The sequence below is a fragment of the Gorilla gorilla genome, chromosome 11, assembly GCF_029281585.2.
Source record: "Gorilla gorilla gorilla isolate KB3781 chromosome 11, NHGRI_mGorGor1-v2.1_pri, whole genome shotgun sequence".
Lineage (NCBI taxonomy): Eukaryota > Metazoa > Chordata > Mammalia > Primates > Hominidae > Gorilla > Gorilla gorilla.
In genome coordinates, this window is record NC_073235.2 from 94,367,925 (window position 1) to 94,395,764 (window position 27,840).

The 27,840-nt window shown below is 37.7% G+C and overlaps 1 protein-coding gene and 1 long non-coding RNA gene across 2 annotated transcripts in view; one reads left to right on the forward strand and one right to left on the reverse strand.

Moving 5' to 3' along the window:
- The window catches only part of LOC134756666 (uncharacterized), a 123,434-nt gene that overhangs the window by 2,584 nt on the left and 93,010 nt on the right, over positions 1-27,840 (forward strand). The gene's annotated exons all lie outside the window — the stretch shown is intronic.
- The window catches only part of TMEFF2 (transmembrane protein with EGF like and two follistatin like domains 2), a 244,285-nt gene continuing 241,226 nt past the window's right edge, over positions 24,782-27,840 (reverse strand). The window contains exon 10 of the mRNA XM_031008735.3: positions 24,782-25,111. Coding sequence (XP_030864595.1) covers positions 25,015-25,111 — 97 coding nt within the window. The 3' untranslated portion in view covers positions 24,782-25,014. The remainder of the gene's footprint in view (positions 25,112-27,840) is intronic.

The window sequence follows — 27,840 nt, forward strand, 5'->3', positions numbered from 1 at the left end:
TCAGTGCTGTGATGGCCAGGTGCAGTAGCTCACGCCTGTAATCCCAGCACTTTGTGGGGCCGAGACAGGCAAATCACCTGAGTCAGGAGTTTGTGACTAGCCTGGCCAACGTGGTGAAACCCTGCCTCTACCAAAAATCCAAAAATTAGCCGGGCATGGTGGCATGCGCCTGTAATCCCAGCTACTCGAGAGACTGAGTGAGGCAGGAGAATCACTTGAATGGAGGAGGGGGAGGTTGCAGTGAGCTGAGATCACACCACTGTACTCCAGCCTGGGCAACTGAGCAAGACTCGTCTTAAAAAAAAAAAAAAGTCGATACTGTGAATAACACATTAAAATAATATCTTATTGAAATATCATCTTTTAGGATGAGTAAAGGATTTAGCCAACTAATGTTCATAAAATTATTGCTAATTGTTCTTAGGGAAAAACTAAAGAAAATAATTTATTAATGCTAATTTTCTAGTCAATGATGAGTTAAACTCTTTGTATACAAATAATATAACAAAACAAATATTTGGAACTTTTAATGGACACTTTTTGTTACATGAGTTGTAGTTGATTGTCTCTTCATAGTAAAGTTATGGTTTGTGATACTGAATTATGCAACTAAAAGTTTGGTGTCATAGTTAATGTTCAATTATAGTGAAGGAGGAAAGTGACACCAATATATCAAAGATGAAGCTAATCCAATACGTGTACACTAGAGTTGTCCATGTAGCTTACTATTCCAACTCTGAGGGGTACCAAGAAATATTGTAGTATTTTTTATCTTATTAGTTTCTTCTCTACAAAAAAGTGGATTTGTTATTCTAAGTATCTACCAGTGATCCTTAATAACTTGGACATAAATGTATGGAAACTTTACTTTCCATGCCTTTGTACTTTTAGTTGCAACACTTTCTTGGGGGTAACATCTTTTTAAAGTTCACTCACACCGTATAGTGTTTTATTAATTTAGTTTGAGAACTAAAGAGGTAACATTTCAAGAAGTCCTTAGTTCTAGGAACTGGTGAATGAAGCCACATTCAGTCATTTTGTACGCTTTTTTTACTCAATAAACATTGATCTTAATATATCACCTAAGCTTTGTGTTTCTCAGCTTAGAAGTTTTAATTGTTTGAGTCTATCTTGATACAGAGTCTAGTCAACCTCTCTAATGATTCTACATGCTGCTCTCTATACTTCATTCAGTTTAGTTGTACTGTCGTTGAGATGTGAATTCATCCAGGAAAAGCAGATACTTTGCTGCCTCAGACATATCTAATTTTAAAAATGTTTTATTTCCAAAACCTTTCCTAGGGGTGCCCAGCATTGTGTTTCTCCTTAACTACAGAAGCAAAGTAGGCTGATTTTAGGAAAAATTGTTTCTAGTTCTTTCTAAACATTCGTTTAGACTTTTAGTAATTGATAAGATCTCATATCTTACACATATATGTCTATATCACTGTTCTCTAAGGTTAATCCTTTAACACTGGCACATGTTAAAGATCATACACCAGTTTTCTTTCTACTTAGGCAGTGTAGGAAGTGTTGATGTTGTTGTTGTTTGTATTTTATTTTCCCTGTAAGCTCAGACAGTTCACTACTGAAATGAGTTTCATATCACCTACAAACTTGAAACCCACTGTGTGTGTGTGTGTGTGTGTGTGTAAAATGTTGGTGTGAAACTTTGTCAAAATGTTTCGAAAGTCTAAATAGCACTCAGTGGTTTCCCTTTGGACGTGTGCTTATTTCTATATTCCCTTCTTGATTAATTTTTAGCTTTATTATGGAGGTTTTCAAACACACAAAAGTGGAGAGAAAAGGTTATAAACTACTGTGTACCCATCTTACAACATGTTGCTTTCTTTTTTGTTGTTGTTATATCTATCCTTTTCCCGCAGTTCTTTTTTCTAGGAATATTTTAAGGTGAATCCTGAATACCATATAATTTCATCCATCCATACATCTATCTGATAACAGAAAAGTACTCTTTAAAAAATTCAACAGAATTTCCATAACTTCTTAGTATCTGGTCCAAGTCATCTAAAATGCCTCTCAAAGATTATTAGCCAAGACTCTTCAATATATAAACCATACCTCTCATGGATATTGCATCTGTAACTTTTATGGAGATGCCATTATCATATCAAGATTAGAAATCAGATTGAGAGCCTTTTGTTTCCAGAATCTCCTCTGGAGTCCTTCTTATGGGTGTGAGTCACACTGGCAAGCTGCCATTCTTCTCACATAGTAGTGGTTATTAACAACAGGTCACACATTTTGGCCACCGGTTCCATATTTTACCCTTGAGTTCCTTTAGAAGTCTTGGGCGAATGCCGTCTGGGCCTGGTGATTTATTTACATTTCGTTTGCCACTTGGGTCTGGGAAAGTCCTGTTTTCCACTGTTTGTTCCAGTACCTCTGACCTGACGGCTTTAAAGCAAGATGCAAGTGAGACTCTTTTCTAAAGTCTTCTTCAGTAAAGACTGAAGCAAACAATTCATCGATCCTTCCTGCTATCACCTTTTCATCCCTGAATGGCCTTTGCATTTTCTAGCTGGCTTCCTGACTTTGTTATACTTAAAGGGGTTTGCGTTTTTGCTTTGGACTCCCCTGTGAGGTGCTCTATTGATTTCTTCATGGACCATTTGTTTTTAGTTTGCTTCTGACCTGCTCTACATTCCTTTTCTTTGAGAGTAGCAAGTTTTACATTTAAAAATATTTGTATGGCCTTTTCATGTTACCAACTTGGCATTTGAGGCTCTTGTTGAAGAGCTCTCTGTTCTGATTGTAGCTCACATTTCTCCTGGTCTCCCAATGAGGTGTTTTAATGTGTTCTCTATGGGGTACTTGTTTATTTTGAAAACGTTTCCTACCCATATGTGTACTTTTCTCTTCCTTTCCCTTTCACAAATTGCAAAATCACAAGATGGAAATGGAACTTGAGGCTTTCCCTGTCCCACTTGAATGTCTGGCTCATAAGTGTAATTGCTGTTAATGAGTGGTTCTCCCACAAGCTACTTCTGGCTTTATTTCACAATCCACTCCTGAGAATCATAGGATCCATGTCTAGTTTTGGGAGGTGCTATCCAACTTCCTTCTGTAGCCACAGACCAGCCTTGTGGGCAGTTGTTAAGGCTAGCGTTTCCATACTTTCATTTAACTGACTGGACAAGGGGGAGAAGTGAGTGGCAACTTGTTCAAAATTTAGGAAGAGCCAACTCGAGAGTCATCATTTTATCATTTAGTTTATTACTTACAACATGGATAATATGCCACAGATAATTAAGATTTGATCTTACATGTTGGTTAGATGATATAGAGCATCAGAGTCTAAGAGAAATGTATTGTGCGTTACATGCCAAACTTAAAATTTTCTGGTTACCATATTTTAAAAAGTAAAAAGCAACAGGTGAAATTTTCAATGATATATTTTATTTAACCCCAGTAGTTAAAATGTAATGATCTTAACATGTAATCAATATATACATTATTAATACGATTTTTATGTTTTATACTAAATCTTTGAAATCCAGTGTGTACTTTCTGTTTACAGCACATTTCAGTTAGAACCAGCCATATGTCAAGTACTTAGTAGCCACATTTGAAAGTGTCTATCATATTGGACAGTGTAGCCTTTGAGAGGGTTATATAGGGTCCTCCTCAGAAAACAGTCTTTTATTCATGAATTCTACAGAAATCATTCAGAATTCACACACACACACACACACACACACACACCATTTTACTTACATCTGTGATAGCCCATCAGAGTAACAAAGTCTGAAGGAGGCATTTTACCTGACAAGAACAAAGTTGATGAATATATTTAACTGTATTACTCTAATGTACTTGGTATATCTCCTCTAATTAAAATAAGATTATCTTACAACTTATGAAATGAAGATCTGGCATAATAGACTTAGAATATGATGAAAATGTTTTCATTAACTGCAAAGATACCCTGCAAGGCATGGCATTTTATCTCAAGTCTCCAATAACATTAATATACCCTTTTAATCTCTGAAGCATTTAAGACTTAATAGGAACTCCTTAAAGAATGACAGAATTGTAAGACTTTACAAGGTTACTTTAATTGGAAAGTCCTCACAGTCCTCCATGATTTTGAACAAGTATAAAATAAAATTCTTCATTGGTGGAATGTACGAGTATAGTCTTGTTTACTCTGCGCAAAACTCGAAAGCCAGACATGTGGGGGTGGTTGTAAAAGAAAGTAGGGGTTAATGGTGTTTTCCGGTAATTGTCCTTAGCTTCAGTTATAGCATGTGACTTGGCTGCTCTTCCTGCTAGGGGCTGTGTGTACGTAAGTTGGGAACTCAGTGCATGTGGTTTGGGAATTTTATCATCACTATACAAAGCAATTTTTGAGAAAACTGCAGTTACTAGATCTCTACCTTCTTTCACATTTTTTTGCATGTGTGTATTTATTTGTTGCATTTCTCTAATAGATGAGCTATGCACGCAGATAGTAAATATTATTTTGTTATCTGCATTACTGCAGATCCCATTTTCCATTCAAATTACAGAATGCAATATTGGGGATTCCATTGAGTGCTTTATCTCCTTACCCACACTTGATGTTGAATAGATAGATATAGCAATATTCTACTGAGGATTGGGACAACTGGAGTTTATTTCTCCCCTTTCCAATTGGTAATACCGGCCAGGCACAGTGGCTCCTGCCTGTAATCCCAGCACTTGGGAGGCTGAGGTAGGCGGATCACTTGAGGCCAGGAGTTCGAGAACAGCCAGGCAGAGGTTGCAATGAGTTGAGATCAGGCCACTGCACTCCAGCCTGGGTGATGGAGTGCAACTCTCTCTCAGGAAAAAAAAAAAAAAAATACCCACTTTGGGTGACTCAATATTTATTTTGTTTTGTCTTACTTTTATAGCTATTCTAATGGAACAGCTTAGAGCTCATTAGGGAAAAGTTGCTACATTAATCTGAGAGACCAATATGGTAATACCTCGTTACACTGGTGAGAAAATGATATTCTTTGGAATTGTCTCAAGTACGTGTTCCCTTTTGACATGATAACACTATTAGCCTGTAATGTTTTGTCCTGTAACTTTTGGTCTACACAAAACTTTTAGTGAACAATCTATATGCCCTTCTGACCCTCCACTCTGCTAGATCCAATATGACTTTTCAAAGGAAATAAACGAGTCCTGAGATAAAGACGCTAACATCTACTTGCATTAAATGAGATAGGAGGGAGGAGGAGGAAAGTTGAATAAAGCATATTGGAAGAGCTCCTTACATACTGGGCCTCCAGCTTTAGTGGATGAACATAGAAGCAACTGTGGGAGTTCAGCCCCACCCTTGGAGAGTTTCATTCAGTATACTTGATCAAATGAATCTGAAATTTAACTCATGCTCTGGATGGTTATGAAGTCAGTGATATGGACACTTCAATTGGGAAACATTGCCAGGATCAGCAGAAAGACCACAAGAGCCCTTTATTTTATACTGATTCCTGGGCTCTAGCAGCTGACCAGTGTAGAGGGTTTTATTTCTTTGTCTTGCTTCAATTCTCTTAGACTTTGACTTACTGACTATATAGCTTCTCATCCATTTTGTGGAGTCTCTGGTGGAACAAGCATTCATACTTCTAATGGCCTATTTACTTGGTGTGAAGCCCTTGGCTTTTTTTTTTTTTTTTTTTTTTTTTGACAGTCTTGCTCTGTCTCCCAGGCTAGAGTGCAGTGGCACGATCTCGGCTCACTGCAACCTCCGCCTCCTGGGTTCAAGTGATTCTTCTGCCTTAGCTTCCTGAGTAGCTGGGATTACGGGTGCGCTAATTACGGGCCACCATGCCTGGCTAATTTTTGTATTTTTATTAGAGACGGGGTTTCACCATGTTGGCCAGGCTGGTCTCTATCTCTTGACCTCATGATCCACCCACCTCGGGCTCCCAAAGTGCTGGGATTACAGGCATGAGCCACTGCAACCAGCCCAGCCCTTGGCTTTTGACCCTGCTCCTGATCACATTCCTGTCTTATTTGTTGCCTTCCGCCTGGATCCCTGAGTTTCCTGTTACCTTTAGCCAGAAACCCTGGTCAGTTTAAGCATCACCTGTCATTCAGTTTAATGGACTCAATTTTAGCATTCCCTGATACTCCATTATCCTGGAAACCTGCACAGTCATTGAAAACCCATCACCCTCAGGGTGAGCTTGGGTAAAACAGATAGGTTAGTTGTACTAACTGCAAGCTTAAAAATTTTTTTTTAGTTAACGAATTTGTGGCTGTGGAAAGACAAAAAGAGGAAGCAATGTATAGTGGTCACAATGGCTCAAATAAACACCTCTGCTGAGAACATAATGGAGGTTAAATTGTGCCTGACCCATAGCAAAGGCACTAGGTCTGCAGGTCTTAAGAGAAGTTGTCTGACAACATCATTCTAAAAGCAACCAGATCTGTGGAGCTGGTGCCAATAAAACAATGCCATTATAGGCTGATTTTGCAAACATTCTAAACAGAAACTCTTTCTTAGAACAAAATGGTCTTTTTTTCCTTATTTGACTAGCATTCAGAATGCTGGTCCTCAGCTACAACTGAGCTTCCAAGGCCTTATTACCAAGATGCCAAGAGACCCAGACTGAGCAGTGCTCATACTCACATTGACCTTTTCTCCTCCCTGGAGCTTTCTTTGCTCGTTTGAACTTTGGGTTGACCCACCTTTTTACTTAGTGCAAGCCCCCAGGTCAGAAGGAATTCCTTTTGGGTTGTGAGATGGCTTGGTAATGTGATTGGGTTCATAAGAACTAAGAGTTTTTGTGTGTGTTTATTCAATCAAGAACTGATTGATTTAAAACTGAGCTCACTTCAATATTTAAGAATTTTTTTAAGATGTGGGCAGGCAGATGATTTTCATCAGAATCCCCTAGAGATCTTTATTAAATATTTAAATTCCCAGGTCCTTTCTGGATCAACTGAATCTGAATTTATGGGACTACTATCAAAACAACTTCTTAAGGTGATTCTCATGCACAGACAAAAATATTGAAATCTATTACTCCAGTTGCCAGATGTCATTTTTATAATTTAAAGTACTTGTGAGATTTTTAACAAATATGAAGCAAAGAACAATACCACTTAGTGTACACTGTTTTAACACAGCTTCAGGAGTATATGAACACATTTAAGAGCAGATGCACAGTGTTCCTATTTGTGTACCTAATGACTTGTGTTAAACAAAAGCCATTCACTGCCTATAAAGGTATGTTTATGACTTCTTCACTACTACAACTGTTGTTGCCCTTATTTGGCATGAACATTACTAGGGTGTTATAACTTCTTATCAGACAGTCATTCACTGAGTGAATAAAACTTACTTACAGCAAAGGGATAAAAGTCCAATGAAAAGGAAAACTATACCCTCCCTACAATGTTAGAAAGCATCTCTAGGTAGCTTTTCTGCTTATGATAGCCTGACCAAAGTGTGGCAATAGTGAGTATTACTGAATAAAATCAAGACAACTGTGTCATACATATTAAATCTTAGTTCTACTTTGAAGTCCTTAAGCAATTATAATAATAAGAGGCGAAATAGGTAATTGTCATAAATGACATACAAATGTAGCTTTATGGGGTTTCAATGTGGCTTGAGCACATTGTGTGTAGACTGTGAACCACACTGATGAATTGATTTGAACTTCAAATGGTACTTTTGGCTATGTTGAGGTGAGCTGTGAGTAGTTCATAGGAAGTTATGATTCCCATGGGTAGGATAAATCAGATGAGAAAGACTGGAAGCCGGCAGAACTTTCGGGAAGCCACTGTGGCCTGCCTGGCTGTTAGCTTTGCTCTTCTTTTCCAGAATCTGTATCTCTATATGTTTTTTACCATGTAATACTCCCAACGCCCAGCCGATTGGTCAAGGGGAGGGTAGCTGATTCCAGTTGGATCAATCAAGTTATCTCTCAAGAATATAGAATTTTGGACTAAGAGACCCAAGAAGGGCCTACGAGACCCAAGATGGTAGAGCTAGAGAGAGAGCTCAACTAACTCCTGCTGTTGGCTACTGTGGCTCCTAGCTTTCCTAGACTTTTTGGTAAAACCTTTATTGAACTTATGAAATTTGAGGTATTTGACCTTTCACAATTGCAGGATCTGCTTAAGCAGCCTCTATAAGGTTGTAAACTAAACATACATATGGCCCAGAAGTCAGAGATGCTGAAGGGGAAAGCCCCATGGGAAGGTGGAACAGCTGTTGGAGGGGAAAGCCCCATGGGAAGGTAGAACAGTTGTGGGCCTGGCCACTGCCTTGTGCTGATGAGGAACTGCCAGGTCAGCAAGGCTGTTTGTGTCTCCATTTCCACAATCCATCTTTCCTTTGAGAGTCACAGAATGCAGAACCCATTCAGAGGATCCTTAAAATTCTGTTTCTAGAGTCACTCTGGAATTAAAATCTGTCGAAGTGGTGGATTTTCACATAACATATTACCCCAAAAGTTAGTAGCTGAGAAAAACAAACCATAGTTTCTGTGGGTCAAGAATCTGGGAGCCACTTAGCTGGGGGGTTCTGGCTCAGGGTCTCTTGCAGACTGCAATTAAGATATTGGCTGGAACCATGGTCATCTGAAAGACCAACTATAGAAGGAACCACTTTGAAGCTCACTCCTGTGGTTATTGAAAGGCCTCAGGTCCTGGCTGCATGGGCTGCTTCACAATGTAGCAGCTGGCTTTCCCCAGAGAGAATGAATAAGAATGGGTGAGAGAGAGCAAGCAGCCAAGACTGAAGCCGTTGTTTAAAAATAACCTAATCTTAGAAGTGACATCCCATTACTTTTGACATATTCTATGCATTAGAACTCAATAAATATAGCCAACACACAAGGGACGGGGGTTGCACAGAGCTTGAATACTGGTGAGGATCATGGGGCTATTTGAGGCTGCCTACCATAACCCTAAATTAGTTTTCTTTTTGTCTTATGTGAAACTTGAATTCTTTGCTGTTATGTAAAACTGAATAAATCTTCCCTAATATGATAGAATTGCAATAGTCTAGGTAAGAGTTTGGGTTTTACAGTGATAAGGGCAAGAGACAGACTAATACAATAAATATTATGAAGTTAGAATTGATCATCTTGGCAATACTGTGCAGTAGTTCAGAGTTAGAAAAATAGTATTACACTTTGGCCATTGCGTTTATTAGATACTTGACCTGGGGCAAGTACTAAACCAATTTTAAGTCATAGTTTTCTCACCTAAAAAAGGGTAGCTCTCTCATAGAGAACATGGCACACCCAAGCAGGGTGATTGAGAAAAGTTTAATAAAGCGAATGTTTACCACGGTATGGGCAGGATTAAAGTAAAGAGCCAGGGATGGTGATGTGGATCAGTTACCACCCGTAGGACTGAGGAAGAATACGTAGGGAACTGTAGCTTTAGGAGACACTGCTGGTTAGGGTTTTGGATAGAAGGACATAGCCAACTTTCTGTGACAGGGCAGAGAGGCAGTAGCATCCTGACCTTATTTTTTTCTTTCCCACCAATATGCTTCAAGTGACTTGCATGTAAGCTGAACCCATCCAGAAGCCTGAAGACAAAGAAGTGTGAAGATGCTGTCCAGAGTGGTCAGCCTCCCAGGGCACAGAGACTGGCTCTGAGGGGCAGATGAAAATTATTCAGCATAGCCTGTAAAGCACTTAACACTAATTATGTCGAAGAGTAAGAGCTCAATAAGTGACAACTATTATTATAATGATTATTGACCGCTAATGGGATCTGTGAATGGTGATAAGCTGGGTGAGAATGTATGTGTGGGAAACTTTGATGAAACCTCATTTTTTCCTACCCAGGAAGACTAGATCTATGTGTCCCAGTATTAGGAAATTCAGGCAGAGTGGAGTTTATTGAATTGCCTAGCATCATTTACCTAGGCCAAGCTAAGAGAAGAACCTCATTCAATACAATACTCTATTCCCTGGCCCATTAACAAGAGTTCTTTTCTTCATTTTCTGACCATTTTGGAATGGTGGAAAGCTCCCTATTTGATTTCTAGAAACTCTCGAGATAAGCCTTCCACTCTACCTTTGAGAGCTGGTCTTGCTAAGCATGGCAGGTTGCTCCAGCAAGGCCCTTCTGTCCAACTTTCCTCCCACCCAGCTGCCTGCCTCTTTCAGTTCAAGTATCTGTGAAAGGTGACACTCCCACATAATTCAGTGCAGAGTATTCTGGGATTTCCTAAGCAGCAGGCTGGCAACCAGCACCAGATGGAGAAGCTGTGTAACACCGAGTGGAGGCTGCAAAGAGAGGTAGGCAATGAGGCAGATAGCCAAGTGGGCAGTCTGGGAAATGGAGGGCCAAAAAGCAGGCAGAGCTCTTGCTGCCAAGATAGAAAGATTTTTATGAAGTTGTAAATTTCACATTGCCACCTTTCTTCTTCCCACCCTCTCCCCCACAACCTATCTCCAAATTCAGCAACTCTCATTTACCCATTTTTCCAAGGTAGTAATGTGTCATCACTGCCCCCAAGTCTGATGTTCCCTGTAAGGCTGAACTTCAGCAACTCTATTCTGCCTTTAAGGAAGAAATCAACATGGTACAGATGGTATTTCAAACATATTTGTTTCTATGTCATCTGCTCTGAACATAAATATCAATTCAGTAACTTCACTGTTGTAAGTGATAAGTTGAAACATCATCAGTTGTTTTTCAGTTAAATGACAGTAACAAAATGAAAAATCACCATTAAAAAGGCTATATTTGCATATTTTTATGCTGTCAAAGAACATGGCACTAATGTAGCATAAGGAGAATTCTTAAACAGAAACATTACAGTTTTCAAAATCTAAAGATGATCAAAAGATAAATGCTGAAATTTCATTTATAAAAAGAAACGGAACAGTTATTTCACGGCAGAATAATAAAAGCACTTTCTAGTGGCATTTTTAATAGCATATTAATTCAAAATTGTAATTTTGAGGAGTGATTCCATCTACATAAACACCAAATGCATTTTAAATGCTTAGTATTATCATAATGACTAGAAATTAAATTAATAATGCTAGGATAGTTAAATCTGATGTAACTTTCTTAAATCTTTGTAATTACACGAATTTTAATCTACATTCGTGTTGAACTCTCATCCTGAACTTTGTTTGTTGTTTAAATTTTTCAAAGAACTGAACATTCCTTCGCTTTTAGGAGGTTTGCTTTGGGAAGTTAACTTTCAAAGACATTTATAGTAATTTGAACCCAACAAGCATTTTAATAGCTGTAGGGCCTGACTGGTCTAAGACACATATACACACACACAATCATATTGTCAGTAGTTGTCTTGCTACGTTGCTGATTTTATTGTAACTAAGATGGCTGAACTAAAATAGGTACCATTTTAATCCTGACTGAATGAAGGATTCTTTTCAATCTAAGTTATAATATCTGAGCAAAATTTCATAAAATCAAGACACCCATAAGTCAGGGGAAAAGATTTCTCTCCTCCACTAAAGAAGACTATAAAAGGTACTACAAAAGGTTTTGGTAAACGATTCCTTAGGAAGAGTTCTTTGTTTCTTTTCTTCTCTTTCAAGTGTACAACAGGATGGTCAGCAAGTCTAATCCTGCTGATCGTAAGGCCTTTAATGAGACATAGGGCAGCAGATAGTCTAGATTTCAAAAGGTACATACTATTTAGGGCTTCATAGACTCAGAGTCAAACCTAGAATTTGATTGTCTAATGTATGAGTATCTAGGGTAATTCACAAAAAGTGGACAATTCTCCCAGGTAGTGTAAACACTATTCAAAACATTAAGCAGTGTGCTTTGTTTCATCACCTTACTACTTGGCAAGCTTTTGTTAGTATTGTACAGGTCCTTGGGTCTCTTTGTTTCCTAGACTGTATTCTACCTTCAAAAGTGATTAGGACATGCGACTGATTCTGTAATACAGCATAAAACAAGGCAGATTGTGCTTCACACAGGATTATCCTTCACTGCCAGAACACCCTGCTGCCAAAATGTCAGTGTGGTGGAGTCCTTGGCCATAATAGCTATGGCCATTGTAGTGCCCAGATGAGATTTTTCAAAGGCTGTGCAAAACAGCCGCCTTACCAAACCTGGTGTTTGTGCTTTCAGACTTGGATCCTCATTACCCCTTTCCCTAGGCCTCCCAAACCCCAAACTCAAGAATGGAAAAACGTCGAGGAAATGCTAAATTGTAGATTTCCATAGTCAGAAATTATTTATTTTGATAGCTTGATTTCAACTGGAAAACCATGGTGATATTTGTTAAAAAAACAAACAAACAAAAAAGGAACCAGCAACTAGTGTGTATTATTCATAGGTAGCTTGGCTTCAGAGATTTCCTTGCAGTTTGTTTTTAGAGCAAATCTCTGCTCAGAAGTAGAAAATGCATGGCTAACATTCTGCCTCAATTCCCATGTACTCAATATGGAAGTCCTTGCAGTTGGCACATCCCTTTATAGTTAGCTAAGGCTGTCCTTGCACTGAATTTGTTGTCCCTAATATAGTTCTGTCCCCATTGCCTCTTTCTGGAATAGTTCATTGGACCCAGGACAGATTTGAATGGACCCAATTCAGATAACAAACACAACATGATATCTGCTTGGATTTCTAGTTTACTTTTTTTATACCAAAGAAGGAAAGAGTAATCAAATTTTAATAATAAATGTGCAAACACATAATAGTAACATATACAATTAAAAACAGTTTTATTTCCAGTAGTATCTTATGGATTTTTTCTCTCTAGCACATTGTGGGTCTGACAGATCCAGGGTCTTCTACCTACTAATCATTTTAACTATTAACAAGCAGGCTCTTATTTATTTGAAATTTTAAACAGGCGGGGGGGGAACTGCACATCCTTAGAATTAGGTAATTTAAAATGGCTTTTCCTCATTTCACCCCTCAACTCTTCCATATGACATCAAAAGCCTGGTTGGTGAATGTTGTTGCTGGTGGTAATTTATTCTGAATACATCTCTTTCATTTATGGCTGATCTCATGGAAGGAAAGGTTCATTTTACACCTTTCACCTCAGTAGCTTTGGAAGTACGCTTCTTAGATAACATTATTTTTTCTTTTTTTCTTGAATCCCTTCACATGAATGGCTAATGATAAAATCAGAGCCTGTGTCTTCAACAAATGAAATAGGACTAGGTGCCCCTTGTTCCTTTATTCCTGTCTAGATTTGTGTTTGAGTTTTATTCTACATATCCTTTCACTTTTTAGCCACTCTGATCTCTGCCAACAAGAGCCACTTAAAAAGTTTTCCTTCTTTGAGTAAAGGTCAAAAATAAGTGATATTAATAAGAAAAGGAGCACATTTGCATTTTGACAATTGTAAGGATGTGTATATGACGTCTGAAAATTCCAATAATGACTTGACAATCATTGATTTTTTTTCTGAATGAGCTTTAGGATGTGACTTTCTTTGGCAATCAAGGTGGTCACAATACATTGTCCCCTCATGCTGCTTTGTACTAAGTATTGAAAGGATACAATGAGAGACGAAAGAGAACAACATTTACAAGTGAATCTTAGAGTTGGAATGCCTTTCAGTGGCAGCAAATTATTTTTAATCTGACAGCTCCTAATTACATAGATTGCAAGATAAAATGCACCTAACAAGTGTCAGACTCACGTGAGTTAAAAAGCCTGGTGGGTTGCAAAAGGCATTTGATGCTCCTAAACCTTCCTGAAAGTGAATGTCCTTGAAAGCTCTCATGGCAATGAGTTAAAGAGCTCAGCTGGGGGGTCTGCTGACATGTTGTAATGACTATAATTTATAGCACACCAGCTCCGTACTACCCTTTGCCCCAGCAGGGTGTTTCCTGGAAACTGGTATGGCTTATGGAGAATTGGAAGGAAGAAAGAGGAAAGGAAAACATGACTCTGAGGCCCTTTTAGCTGCTTCTGTACTGTTAGCTTACACTTTTGGGGCTCCATTTAGAGACTAGTAACTTTCATACTGAACATATCTTATTCATCTTCTGCTGATTAATGTCATAATGGCATAGGTATGTTCTTGACTGGCATAGAGCAGTCATATCACACAACTTGGAAGAAGCTTGGGGATGACTTAAATTTCACCCATTTATTCATTTATTCATTCATCAAGTTTAATTGGGCACCTACAAAATGCCAAGAACTGTTCTTAGAACTGGGGTCGTATCAACTAGACAGGCTTCTTGATCTCACGAAGAGTAACATTCCTTGGGCGTGAAAAGGTGTAAGAGGGAAAAGATCCAAAAGAAAAAACAACTAAACATATACATGAACAAGATAATGTCTGATATGATATCACTTATAAGACTCTGAAGCTATCTTGTTTAGCCTTTTTCCCTGGCAACTATACTTTAGGCAAGAAGAACTTTGTGTGTAGTTAAGTTTGTTAAAATTGGGAGAATGATGAAGAGGCATGAACAGAAAGGTAGAAATTGAAAGACAGCATCCTTATAATATGTTAAAACAGGCATTCTGGTGTGGTTCATAAACTATCTCTGAGGATAATTTCCGTAGCAAAATTTCAAAATAATTGAAGCAATTGCACCATCATTGGAGTAAAAATTTGGATGCCAACATGTAACTTCAAAAGATGTATTATTTCTTCAATTCTAGTATAAAACAGAACATTAAAAAAACAGCATAATATGGTGGAGCAGAATAGATTTTGGTTTGATTTGGGTTCAAATCTTGGCAGTGGCTCATCCTGACTCTGTGACCTTTGCCACATTATTTGCAACATTACCTGTTACTTTATGTCATTTCATCCTAAAATTGGCAAAATAATAAAATATCTGGGAATTTTTATAAAAAATAATCAAAATAATATTTAGAAAGTGCCCCAAACAACCCCACTCCTATATAGGATGAGTAAGAGGTTAATACATGTTCCTCTTTTTATCCTTAGTCATAAATTATAATTTTATATACATTACACATTATTACAATCAATAAACCATGATATCAATTCTTAAAATCTTCAAATGCAGCTAGAGAGACAAATTCAGTGCTTTAAGGAAAGCTTCATTCCATTACTATCAGGTAAAATAAAGGGTTTTATGTGAAATGTAAGGTGTTTTGATTTTGTGTATTCAGGATCAAGCCTGTCATACCGTTCCTTTGAGTATGGCCACTATTCAAGTCATAGCTTTTGAGGCTTTTTGTATTGTGAAACAACAACTCAATGAAGGATCAAAGGATGGAAAATTGAAGGTTGATTCATGCATTTTAGAGTAAGGATGCCTTATAGCATCGGGCACAATATGAAAGAGCCAGTGCCAGGGAGATGATAACTTGGGAGAACAGAAAGACCTTGATTTCAAAGGAGCAAACAAACAAACAAACACAAAATCAAGAACTTAATCTCTCTAATGCCTCAGATCCTGACAGAAAAATTTACAATGATGAAAGAAAGAAATAAAATACAGATGACTGGAAAAATTTCCCCCACAAACTGCCAAATGACCCTGTACTATCTCCAGACTTTCCAAAGATACCTTTGAAAACCTCTCCCACAGAAGCCTTCCTAAATTTAAGGACTTGAAAATGTCTGTTCATTTAACATTTTGTTGCAGAATAAGTGGGCAGGGATTATGAAGTAAAATAATTTTGTATTATATACCATGCTTGCACATATTAAATGCAATTCTTGGTTAATGATTTCTGGTTAATGATTCTTTTATAAAAAAGTGCTTGGTATGTTATAGGTATCTAGTTTATTAGGAATAGTGTTTAGAAGTATTTCTGAAGAAGTTAAGTACTGAGCCCTGAGTTAGGAATGTGATTTTTTTTTTCAATATTCTGAAGATAAGATCCAATTTGCTTAATTTCAATTTATAATCCTTTCTTCCAAATGAAATCTGCTCTAAGATCTTGTTCTTCCACGCTTTTCCTAGGTGCTCACAGGTTATCGTTTTCTTTCCCTCCTTCAAAGCCTTTTCTCTACCTATGGTATCTGGTGCTTCTGTGTACTAGGTGAAAAGAAGGTTGACGATGTGGCAAAATGAAATTGCCATCTTTTGTGGTTAGCCAGTGCAGTGAGTGTTCAGTCCCCTTGAGGTATTTTTGTGCAGCTTTTTAGAGAAGCATTTTCACGTCCCCACTGAACTGATAACGATGAAACTTCAATCCCTGTTGCCTTCAATCATTTTCTCATTGTGCCAGCTCAATGAATTTTCTTCAACTCCAGTTCTGGCACCTGGTCTGGCAGAGGCAGAGAAAAGGAAAAATTCTTTTGGGGTGGTTTGCAATGAACTTCACTTTTAATTCTCTGTTAATGTGCATTCTGAAGTCCTATTCAGAGAAAAATTCTGTTCATGTTTGTGACAAAAAGCAGGATGCAGAAAAGTGACAGATGTAAGATGAGAGAAGGGGCAGCCTTTAATCATCTTGTTGTCAAAGCAGCTTTGGATTGCCCTTTAAAGAAAGTGTTTTCTTTGCTGCTTCTGGAAAACTGGAGACTCATTCTCTTGCCCTTTGCAGATTCCTTACCCAGAGGGTTAAACTCCACACTGTATGCCAAACTTCAAAACCCTAGATCTTTGCTACAAAGCAATCCAGTTTATACATTCACATTTCAAAAGAATTGGATTCCTTTGCTCTAACTAGATAAAAACTCTGGTGACTCATTTTACACATAATTCTGAGGGAAGTTTACACATAGTCCTGACTCAGTTTACACATTATCCTGATCCATAAAAATATATGGCAAATCTCAATGACTAAAGAACTCATTTTCATTTATGATTGGACTAGTTACTTCATGGAGAGGCTAAGTGTTAAAGCATGTACTGTTTACAAAGCAAAAGCCCCTTCTCCCTTAATCCCTGTGTGACTGTAATTAAGCAGGAGAGTTAATTTTATGTAAATCATGCATTACTGTAATTGGGCACAAGTGAACATTCATGTACATCTTATTTAAAAGTGAAATATAATGTTATTTTGAGGATGCTGGTGTAGCAAAGTCTCAATCCTCTGGGGGGAAGCCAGCAACATCACTGGCTGTTTACAAGACTCACTCTTTAGTCTGTGAGCTTAATTACAAATCACCCAGCTCTGTTTAGCACTATTCTGTGAAGTACGAGTCACGTGCCTTTGGAATAGCTGAGAAGTGGAACACTGGGGCTTCCATTCCTATTTCTTTCTTAACCTCCACTTAAAGAGCAGTCATTTTTCTCTTTCTACTCACCTTTTCAAACCTAAACAATACTTTCCAATGGTTTGCTCCGCTTGGCAGTTCTGACCCATATATCCCCAGGCAGACTACAGATGGATTTGTCTTCTACATGCAGGGGCTAGTCTGCTTCCTTTTTTAGCTTGTCTTTTCTAATGCTACTCAGGGCTGCTTTATAACCCTAGGATTTTGTTTTCCAAGAGTAGCCAGATCAGATACTGTCCAGCAGCCTGCACTTGTGATTGCTACAGCACCTCCACATCCCTGGGAGGGAGGGCTAGCCTCTGGGTGGAGAGGATGAGCCTTTCTTTTATTCTTTATCTGGAGAGCAGATCTAGTGCTTTGGGACAAGGTTGCCCTGCAGAATATACAAAATCTAATTTACATATCTTGAGGTCAAGATTTGTAAGGAAGAAAATATGCACATGACAAAACTTTTATTTTAAACATATTCTCCTTCTCACCCAGAGTCCTGAAAATCATTTTTGGAGTTGTGCCTTGGCCTGATTCTGCCCAGCCTGCCAAGCCAGCTCCTCTGCCTGCAAACTCTGTATACGCAGAAGGTTAACCTTCTCAGACTTCAGGGCAAGAGGCCTTCCCAGCGATGCCACCTTTCTGCTCTCTGCTTTCTTGCTGTCATTTCATAGTCCTGAAATCCTGATCAGATATTTTAGACTCATTTCTTCTAGAAGGATTATTTGAATGGACAGTCTCTTACATTCCTCTTCCCATAATTGCCCTCCTCCTACAATTCAATAGTTTGTTATCTTCATTCCTTTCACCTTTCCAGGGCTTCTGATTTCCCACTTAGCTCTTTCTGGTTCACTTTCTTTTTTCCCCCCATACCATATGTTGTCATTTCTCATGCTGAGGGTGTCTTACATGAACTGCCATTGGTGAAGAGGTTACGGATGTGAACAGATGAAGTAATTTCTAGCTAAGAATTTTGTTTTCCCCGCAAGTGAGTAGTAAGGAGATAAGTGTGTTCTTTAGTGGCCATAACATTTTCTCTTCCTCTTGGTTCTTAGAAAAAGACTCCTTTAGGTAACATGTAGTAAAGCCTGTTAGTAGAATTCAGTCTGTCTTTGCTGAAGTAATTCTTCCAGTAAAATTCAATGCCATTTTGTATTAGCTAACTTCAGCTCAGGTAATGGGTAGCAGCTATTTGTATATTCCTTTAAGTAATACATGATTTTTTTACGTTATTTTTAATTATTCAACTTTATGTTGTGTTTAGGCTTGAAAGTTGGTTTGAGTGCTTTTGAATATTATCAGGTGTTGCATTTTTGAATAAATAAAAGTAAAAATATGTACACTTAATGTCATTGCTGTTGTTGTTCAATGTTGCACTACTTATACAAACTCCTGGTTCTGAACCAAGCTGAATGCCTTAACTAATGGCAGTGAACAGCTCTTTACTCATACTGTGCAAGGCAGAGGAAGAGACATCAGCGGGGAAGGAGAGCTCCAGTTTGAGAAATAACTCAGCTTTGAGGCTAGCACCAGTTATGAGATGAGTTTAACTTAAGTGTGAACTGTTGAAAGAATGGCAGCTTCAGCATAATGTGTTGTGAGCATGCGACGGTTAAGTGGCAAAACCCTGGGCTTCTCCAGCTTAGGGATCAGAGGAAGAGACCTCCACAAGGTGAAAAGAGAAGAAACAAAGCATCTTTAGAGTGAGTGGGGGGAAAAACTGCCTTAGCATCTCTGGATCTAGGTAGATACGACTTAGGCACAGGGATAATGAGGGAGAAACTGTCAATAAGGTTTCCATGCTTTATGGGTACACTTTGGACGGATGCAGAGCATGAGACTGAGAATGCCTTCAGCTGGCATGAAAGTGCGAAGACGAAAGGCCCCTTTTAAGTAGTGTGTGAGATGGTGGAAGGAAAGGTAAAGATGCAATGCAGTAGAGATTATCCTCAGCTAAATTCTTTAAAGGCCTCACTGACTCGTAACTGAGAGTGATTGAAATGTACACAAAAGCTACACTGTATATGTGTAGTTTGACAAATTATGCTTAATAACTATTAAACTTCATAGCTTATTCTTTAGTGAGGATTCAGTTTATTAATAAATTATTTTGTCTTAGAAAAACTCAACATATATTAATATATTCATATAAATTATTTGAAACGATATGCACAAACACCATGGTGCTTTTCTCTTGGTGGTGATACTATTTTATGCCTCTGGCTTATCTATATTTGCTAATTTTGCCAGTTAATAAAGTAATAAAGTGTTATGTATGTAATATATTTATTAATTATTTGATGTACTTCATGATAATTTGGGACATTATTCTGTGCTTCGTTTTCACGTCTAGATTCATTAAAAGGCCCCTGTTTTCAAGGTCTAAGTTCATGGAAAAGAATGAAGCTAGATTGTGGCAGAGAAGGGCTATAATGGAGGAATTGGCTATTGCATGAGGTGAAGAAAAAAGAGGTGTTTATTACTTCGAGAAAGAGAGAAAGCCCAATAAGGGGAGACATCCATAGAGAGGAAGGGAATAAAGCCCTCTCAAAATACAGCGTGAAGAATGGGTTTGACTGTGTGGGTCTTGACAGACGCTGCCTCGGGACGATCACCATGGCTGAGCCGCTTGTGTGGGGAGTTCCTGTGATGGATCAGGAAGACAGGGAGGTTTAGCCATGGCAATGGGACCACTGAGAACAGAGGGTGGGGCCTTGCTCCTGTTCCTCTCTCCCTTTCCCCTATAATACCTGATTTGGGACTTCTCATTAGTTCTGAGTTAGGTTCTTGTCCTGGATTAAATTTGGCTTGGAAAAATAAAATATTATTTCTTTCATTTCTTACCTGATACAAGAGAAAGAGTAAAAATTAAAAATTAAAAATGTACAAAAGATTCAAGTTAAAACAACACATTTAGTATTACTGGAAGTAGATATCAACCAAGGTGCCATACCCAGAGTGGAGGTATCAGTAGATTTCTGTCCACAGTGAGGCTGGAAGGAGGCTTTGAATGTGCTGGGTAGCAGGTGGGACATCACACATAACTTCCTGATGTTGATTTCAAAGGTTCATATTCATTTGTATATTTATGCACTTGTTATAAAACCCACCCCATTACTTTGTATCATCCTCTGTTTCTCCTTTATCCATCCTTTATGTGAGCTTCCTGAGGATGATCATATGCATGTATCAATTAATTCAGTGAAAAGCTTTTTATCATTGATATTCAGATGATTAATTATATAACTAACACGTCTACTGTAACTGGGGAGGAACAACAGGTGGTGCAGGGGTTGCATAATTTTGGCAAAGGGAAGGAGCATCTGAAGACAAACATTAGTAGAGAGTCTAATATGACATAGAGATAATCTCTGTCATATTTCAATAGTCTGCACTGATTTCTCCAGGATCCATGCAAGGGAAGACTTTGATCCTGCAAAGTCACTGCAATATTGACTCACTCATTCCCTGTCTGAAATCACACAAGAGGTTTAATGGTATGTGCTTTATCAGGATAGACCTATTTTAAAGTAGCAGAATGACCCCCTCTTATTCAGGCACAATACCAGTGGACCCATTTGAAAAAGAGAATTAGAGATGCTGTGTTGTTTCTTAACTCTATATTGTCTTATTTTCCAGAACCAAAACCAGCTCTCTTGTCTTCAAAGAGATGAGAGATGGTTTTTTTTTTTGAGTAAGGATAACTGCTTGATTCCTTCTGTGACCATATGATTCCCATGATGCAATAATTAACTGATGAAATGTGGTTTCTTCTTATTTATTTACTTTTACAACACTTATTTATCAAATCTCTATAAAATAATTTCCATATGTTGAAAGTTCACTGTGTGCACGTCACTATTCTGAGCACAAGTATGGATTGTCATGTTCATTTCTCAAACTAGTCATATTGGACATGGAATATGTTTTTTTCTCCATTTAAAATATGAGGCATAATGAAGTTAGGCAACTAGCCCAAGGTTAGTAAAGTGAAGCTTAGACCGGCAGTCATATCTGCCTTGCTTCAGAGGCCAAGTTTTAAACATTATGCTCACTTTGGAGGCACCCAGTCCTCACTCACTACCCAGTCACCTTGTCCTATTTTTAATTCTTTGTGTAGAACTTGAAACTTTTCAGTTTTTTTCTTTTTTTATTGTTTGATGAACCCTCTCCCCTCATCCACCTTCACCTCCTCTGCTGAAATGTGAGCCCGTGAGCAGAGACCTGTTAGGCACTTTATTGCTACATCACAGTACTTAGAATAGTGTCTGGCATGGTGTAGTATCCAATAAATGTTTCTTAAGCAAACAAAAACAATTGGCAAGGCACTGATTTTCTGTTTTTTTGTCACTCCTTTGCTAAGGGAAAAACAGACTTGCATGGACGATTAAGGAACAACATGAAAAGCACTATAAGATAATTAGGAAGATGGCCAAGGGAGTCAGAGGGGCTTCACTGATAAGCTGTTATTTGCTCTGGGTTTTGCGAAGAGAAGGGTGTGAAGAAAGCATGAGGAGCGTGTAAAATATCAGAAGCAAGAAGTCAGAGTATGTGTGGAGAATGATGAAGTCATTCTGTGTCAAGAGGACACCTCTCCAGCCTTGCAGTTCCTCTTTCAGGGTCCCCAAGCACTCTGAGCTGACCAGTATCAGAGCCTTTGTCACATTCTTCATAATTTTTTTATTTACTTCTCAGTCTTCCCCATAGGACTGTGAGATCTCTGATGCAAGGAACTGGGATGTTCTGATGGTGAACTACTTTCAGGCAGGGACTCTGCCTTATTTATCTTTGTCTTTTTGTAACTTAGCATGGTGCTGGTAACTGAAGGCCCTTGGTAAATTGATAATAAATGTATAATGAATGAATGAGTAAATGAGGGAATGACATGGCTTATTAGCAGTTTATTTATTTATTTATTGAGACAGAGTGTTGCTCTTTCACCCAGGCTGGAGTGTAGTGGCGCGATCTCGGCTCACTGCAACTTAGCCTCCCAGGTTCAAGTGATCCTCTGCCTCAGCTTCCCGAGTAGCTGGGACTACAGGTGGCGCCACCATACCTGATTAATTTTGTGTGCTTTTCTTTTTGTAGAGATAGGGTTTCGCCATGTTGGCCAGACTGGTTTTAAACTCCTGGACTCAAGTGATCCACCTGCTTCGGCCTTCCAAAGTGCTGGGATTACAGGCGTGAGCCACCACGCCTGGCCATTAGCAGTTTACTTTAAAAGGATTTTGAATTTAAGTTGAGGATAAGCAATAAAAGTAGTTAATATGGTCCTTGGTAGCAATAATAAAAGTATAGTGCCTTTTTCCTGAATATATAGAATCTTGATAGACAGAAGTGATCTTATGGATGAAGAAACTGAGATCTGAGATATGAAATGACTTGTTCATGGTTCCACAGCAAAATTGCAGGTCTAAGTAGAACATGAATTTAAGAATCACGGCTCTCAATTAAACTTGCTTTCTACAAGTTCTACTATATAGCGTGCTGGTCAGACCACTGTAGTAGACTGTGCAATTCTGAGCTCTACACTCAAAGAAATATAATGATAAAGTAGAATTTGTCCAAGGAAGGATGATGCAGATGCTAGGGGGATGTGGAAGTGATATCACATGAAGAACAGATGAGGAAATTAAGGATGTTTCACTTGGAGATGAAGAGAGTTGCAGGAAGGCTGTGGGGTGAATGGGAAAACATGATTTCTGTCTTTTTATTTTAAATACATAAGTCATTATTCCTTTGCTCCCGAGAGAAAAAATAGGAGCCCTGGGTAGAAACCACGTAGAAATAAGCATCACCTTGATATAAGAAAGAATTGTCTGAAAAATTATAATTGCCCAAGGATGAAATTCCAAATTATCAGAAATATGCCAGTAGAGGCTGGGTGATTATCTGTTAGTTCTAGATTGTGAGTTTTTTTTTTTTAAAGCAGAGACCATGTTTTATTTGTATTTCCCTAGGACCTTAAATAGTGCCTCGCACATAGTATGTGCTCACTTAAGATTGCCATGCAGCTTTTAAAAGGAATTCCTTCATGGGTTGGGTGAGCATGGAAATGGGCAAGAGTGTATTGCACTATGAACTCCAAGGACTTAGGTTTATGATCATTTGATAAAAATTCACATACAGCAACGCATCCACATCTAACAAGTCAAATCATTTCACCCTCCTACAAGGAAGAGTCAGTGGAATTTTTTCTTTTAATCTCTATAAGTCTCTGTGGATGTTGCATTTTTTCCTCTTCCTTTATGAGGAGGAAGGGTTTCTTTGTCACAAGTATCTTACAAAGGAGACCCTGGCTCGTTACATCTTTCTATCTGTTAACCAAACTAAACTTCCACGAAGAAGTTGAAAAGGAATTTGTCTTGTACAGGTGGTATAGGGCCGATTTATGGGAACATTTGAGTGATGGTTATGCCAATAGAGTCACACTTTTCACAGTGATGACTAACCTAGAAAACCAGGTTTTTCAGAGTCCTAAATCCTACTTAGATTGTCACCTTTATTTATGTTTTAACGAGTATTTTAAACATCATTTCAGAAAATAATTTTTCACTGAATATTTTATATTCAGAATATGTTGATTTGATATTTGGAGTGTCCTTTTTTTTTAAAGTCCACGCACAGGTTATTTGAAGGAGACAAAGAGAGCTTTATTTAAATTTACTGTGTTAGCCATGGAAAGCTTTGCAGAGCTAAATGATAATAATTGATTTATTTTCATCTTATTCCTTGAGAATTTTCACAGCTTATTTTTTCCAGATCAAGTTGTGATACCTATTTGTACGCACAAATCAAACAAAAATCCATACCAACTTCCCAGTGAGATCTTTCAGATGCTATAGGATTAATTTTCTTTCTTACCTCACCACATAAATATGCTCAAAACATCTCTCTGTTTTCATGAAATATCGTCATCATCTTAGTTCCATTACAAATTATGGTGCTGCATTAGCCACAAAGCTATTCATGGGGTATTGGTTGTGATTCTAACTTCTTTTCAAAGAACCATATACTATACATATTGTATGGTGCTTTTGAGAATTCACGATTTTGGTGTTTCACATCTAATGGTGTTATTACATTTTTCCCCTGGTAATTCCACCCACCTAAATGGAATATATTTTGCCACTCTGTGTATACCTAGTATGTAACTTGTTCAGTAAGTTCAGATATATGCACTTAACTGGGGGATTCTAAGCTACTTCCCCAATAAAAACCAATATTTTCTTTCCCTCTCCTTTATGAGTTATAAAACACTTTCCCTCCCCTTCTTCTTTTATTTAGTTTATATGCCAGAGATTTTTCTGCTCTAGGGATGAAAATGGAAGACCAGGGAAGAAAGTTGATGAAATAGAGATGATTCAAAGATCGGAAATATTTTATCCTCACTCGATATAAAGTAAATTATTTTTTCTCTTTTCCAATAACCATCATTTCCCTTGATCTTGGAATCATTCAAAACCTAGCCACTGAGTCCTGTACAAACTAATGTGCTGTCTCAAGATGAGAAGAAACATGAAATATTGGTAGCTGTACAGATTGTACTAGTCTATATTTACAGTTATGAGATACCGCAAATTTAAGAATGCCAATTTTTTCTCATCACTGAGTATTTATTATATATAACAAATACATGGGAAAGAAAAAACTATATTGTGTGATATAAATAGTTTATTTACATTACAGAAAAAACATCAAGACAATGTATACTATTTCAAATATATCCATACATAATCAAATATAGCTGTAGTACATGTTTTCATTGGTGTAGATTACCACAAATGCAAGGCAACATGTGTAGATCTCTTGTCTTATTCTTTTGTCTATAATACTGTATTGTGTAGTCCAAGCTCTCGGTAGTCCAGCCACTGTGAAACATGCTCCCTTTAGATTAACCTCGTGGACGCTCTTGTTGTATTGTCTGAACTGTAGTGCCCTGTATTTTGCTTCTGTCTGTGAATTCTGTTGCTTCTGGGGCATTTCCTGGAAGGTTGGAAAGTTTACAAATCTTAGTCCAATGCTATTACCTAAAGTTTGGCCCTACAATCACAGAGTAAAGATGTGGATTAAGCAAGTTATTAAAATATTTCAGATGAAAGAATTTATCATTAGTAGAAGCTTGGATTATTTTGGAAAAGTTATTATTTTGCTTCTCTGTGCAGTTGTCTTTAAGTTTTTGTTGGGAATTGAACACAGGCAGAAGTTGAAGAGGAAGACATTTACTTTGTCCTTAACTGCTTACTCATTAAGGCACAAAGAATGACTCAGCACAATGCAATCAAGCAAGTCGTGGGCCCATTTTATCTCACTTTAAAGGTCTTCAACAATTTTATATTTCAAATGTCCTAAGAATGAATGTTATATTGACTTTTCAATGTTATGAGTTTAAATCCTATCAAACCAGAGAATGAACCAACTGTTAATATCTGATATGTAATGGACAGGAATATTGTTTTGGACCAGCCTAATATCATTTTTGTACATTAATAGTATAAATTATGTACATTAATAGTATAAATTAGGGACATAAATTGGTACCAGTTATTTAGCATCTATAAAAATCTAATATTCAAATTATCTGAAAATGTCTGACTTTTTTCTCTTGTAACAAAAAATGCTTTGACTATGCAAATGAGAATAATGGAAAGTTCATATAAAATTCTATTATAATAATCTGTGAAGTATCAGAATATATAAAAATATATAAATATACATACACATATATATCACATGTGTATATGTGGGTGTGTGTGTGTGTATGTGTGTGTGTGTATGTATGTGTATATAAATATATATATGTATAGTTTTAGAGGGAGGATAGATCTGTTAAAGTGAACATGGAGCTGAAATCACATTCCCAGCAAATGGCAGCTAGAGATAAAAAGATCAAAAATCCAACTTCTCAACAGGGCAACTCTTTTCATTTTGAAACATGTCTCCAAATGTCCATACTTTTTGTGACACATGTGGTGTTTAGGAGGAGGGCAGGTGTTTGGCTAAAATAGTGATGCAAAAGAGAAAAGATTTTTTTAAAAAAAGAAAGTAGAAAGAAGGAGAAGAGATAGAAGAGAGATGTAGAAGACAGGAGAGACCAGATGAGGAAGATGAAAAATCAAAGGAAATGGGAGGACTTCTGCTTGTTGCAATTTTGTAAATCTTTTAGCAAGACCTATTTTGAAATAAGTCTTGACAGACAAATGTGGCCAGGTCATCAGGAAAGTAGGGTTTCTGGGGTTTGGAGACAGATAGCCTAGTTGGAAAGTCTGGTTTCAGAGCAGAATGTTTTCAAGTCAGTGAAATGAATCCACACTGGGAATTGGTGTGCTTTATTGACTAGTATGAATCCTGGAAAGGCTCTAGAAGGTTTGGTGGTCTTAAGGCAGATTTGTAAAAGGCATTACAAAATACTAATACAGTTTATGTGCTATGCCTTCCCCTCAAAAGCCAATAAATTGAGGACAGGTTTTATTTTATTATAACATGGAAAATGAATAAGTCTATATGCCTTGGAAAAATAGCTTACTCTAATTTGGAGCTCAGTTTAGATAATCTTGAGCAGCAGAATACACAAAATCCTTCCCAGACACAGTGCAGTATGAGCATGGTGAAGTGTCCAGGCTCTGGCACTAGGCCACCTGGACACCATTTCTGCCCTTGTTGCTCAGCTGTGTGAAGTCAGCAATTTGCCAGCTTCTACCTCAGGGTCTCTATCTTGAAAGTGGAGATAATTGTTTCTTCTTTGTAATGTTATTAAATGTGCATATATATGTGTGTATATGTGTATACACATATACGATACACACACATAATATGTGCTTACACAATTCCTAGTGAGGAAAGGACCCTGTATATTTCTGTTGCTTTTATTATGTATGGGAATGCAACTGTGATTCATAACAGAATTGAAAACATGAGCTAAAGTATTTACAGTTCTGCATTTGTGTCAGTAGTTGAAGTAGCAATCAAATTGTTGAGATTATATCCATTAAATATAGGTTTTGTTTTTCATGTACTGATAGTGGCTAGATATTAGAGTAATATGGCATAGTTTCCTATGTTTTAGATTCTTTTCTTTTTCTTTTTATATGCAGTATTTGTTGTCTTGTAATCTTTATGTTCCCCAGAATCTATTTTAATATAATCTCTTGGCATCTAAACGTGAGAGTCGAGTTGATGAACTCAACTCAGCTTAGAGCAGCCCAAAGCTTTAGTCAATGACCTGCCCTTAAGCCTTGAGGCCAGGCGAGGATTTATGAACCACATTTTGTCTTTTTCAAGAGCAAATGCCACACTTGTCCTCAAAGAAGATAGTGCAATACCATACTGAAATGTATTATGACCCTTATTTTCTAAAGATACGATACTTTCTTTTATTTTTGTATCTGTTCAAAACAATTTTTAGAGAAACATTCTGATTTACTGGAGAGCTGCACAAATGAAGAAAGTCTAAACGCCTTGTGAATTTGGTGAAAATCTTAAAAACTTCCTTGGAACTTTTTATAGAAGAGTGAAATCAAGTCAGTAAGGACTATCTTCAATGACTTTTCTGGTTACACAGAACATAAATGATACGCATTTTGCTTAAAGTCCAGTTCTTGGTTGGTTTGCATATGGCTTAAAGTCCAATTCTTGGTTACCACTGGTTTGCATGCAAATGAAATTAAGCAAGTACTGGCCTCATTCCTTTACTCCAAGCCCAACGTCAGACATTG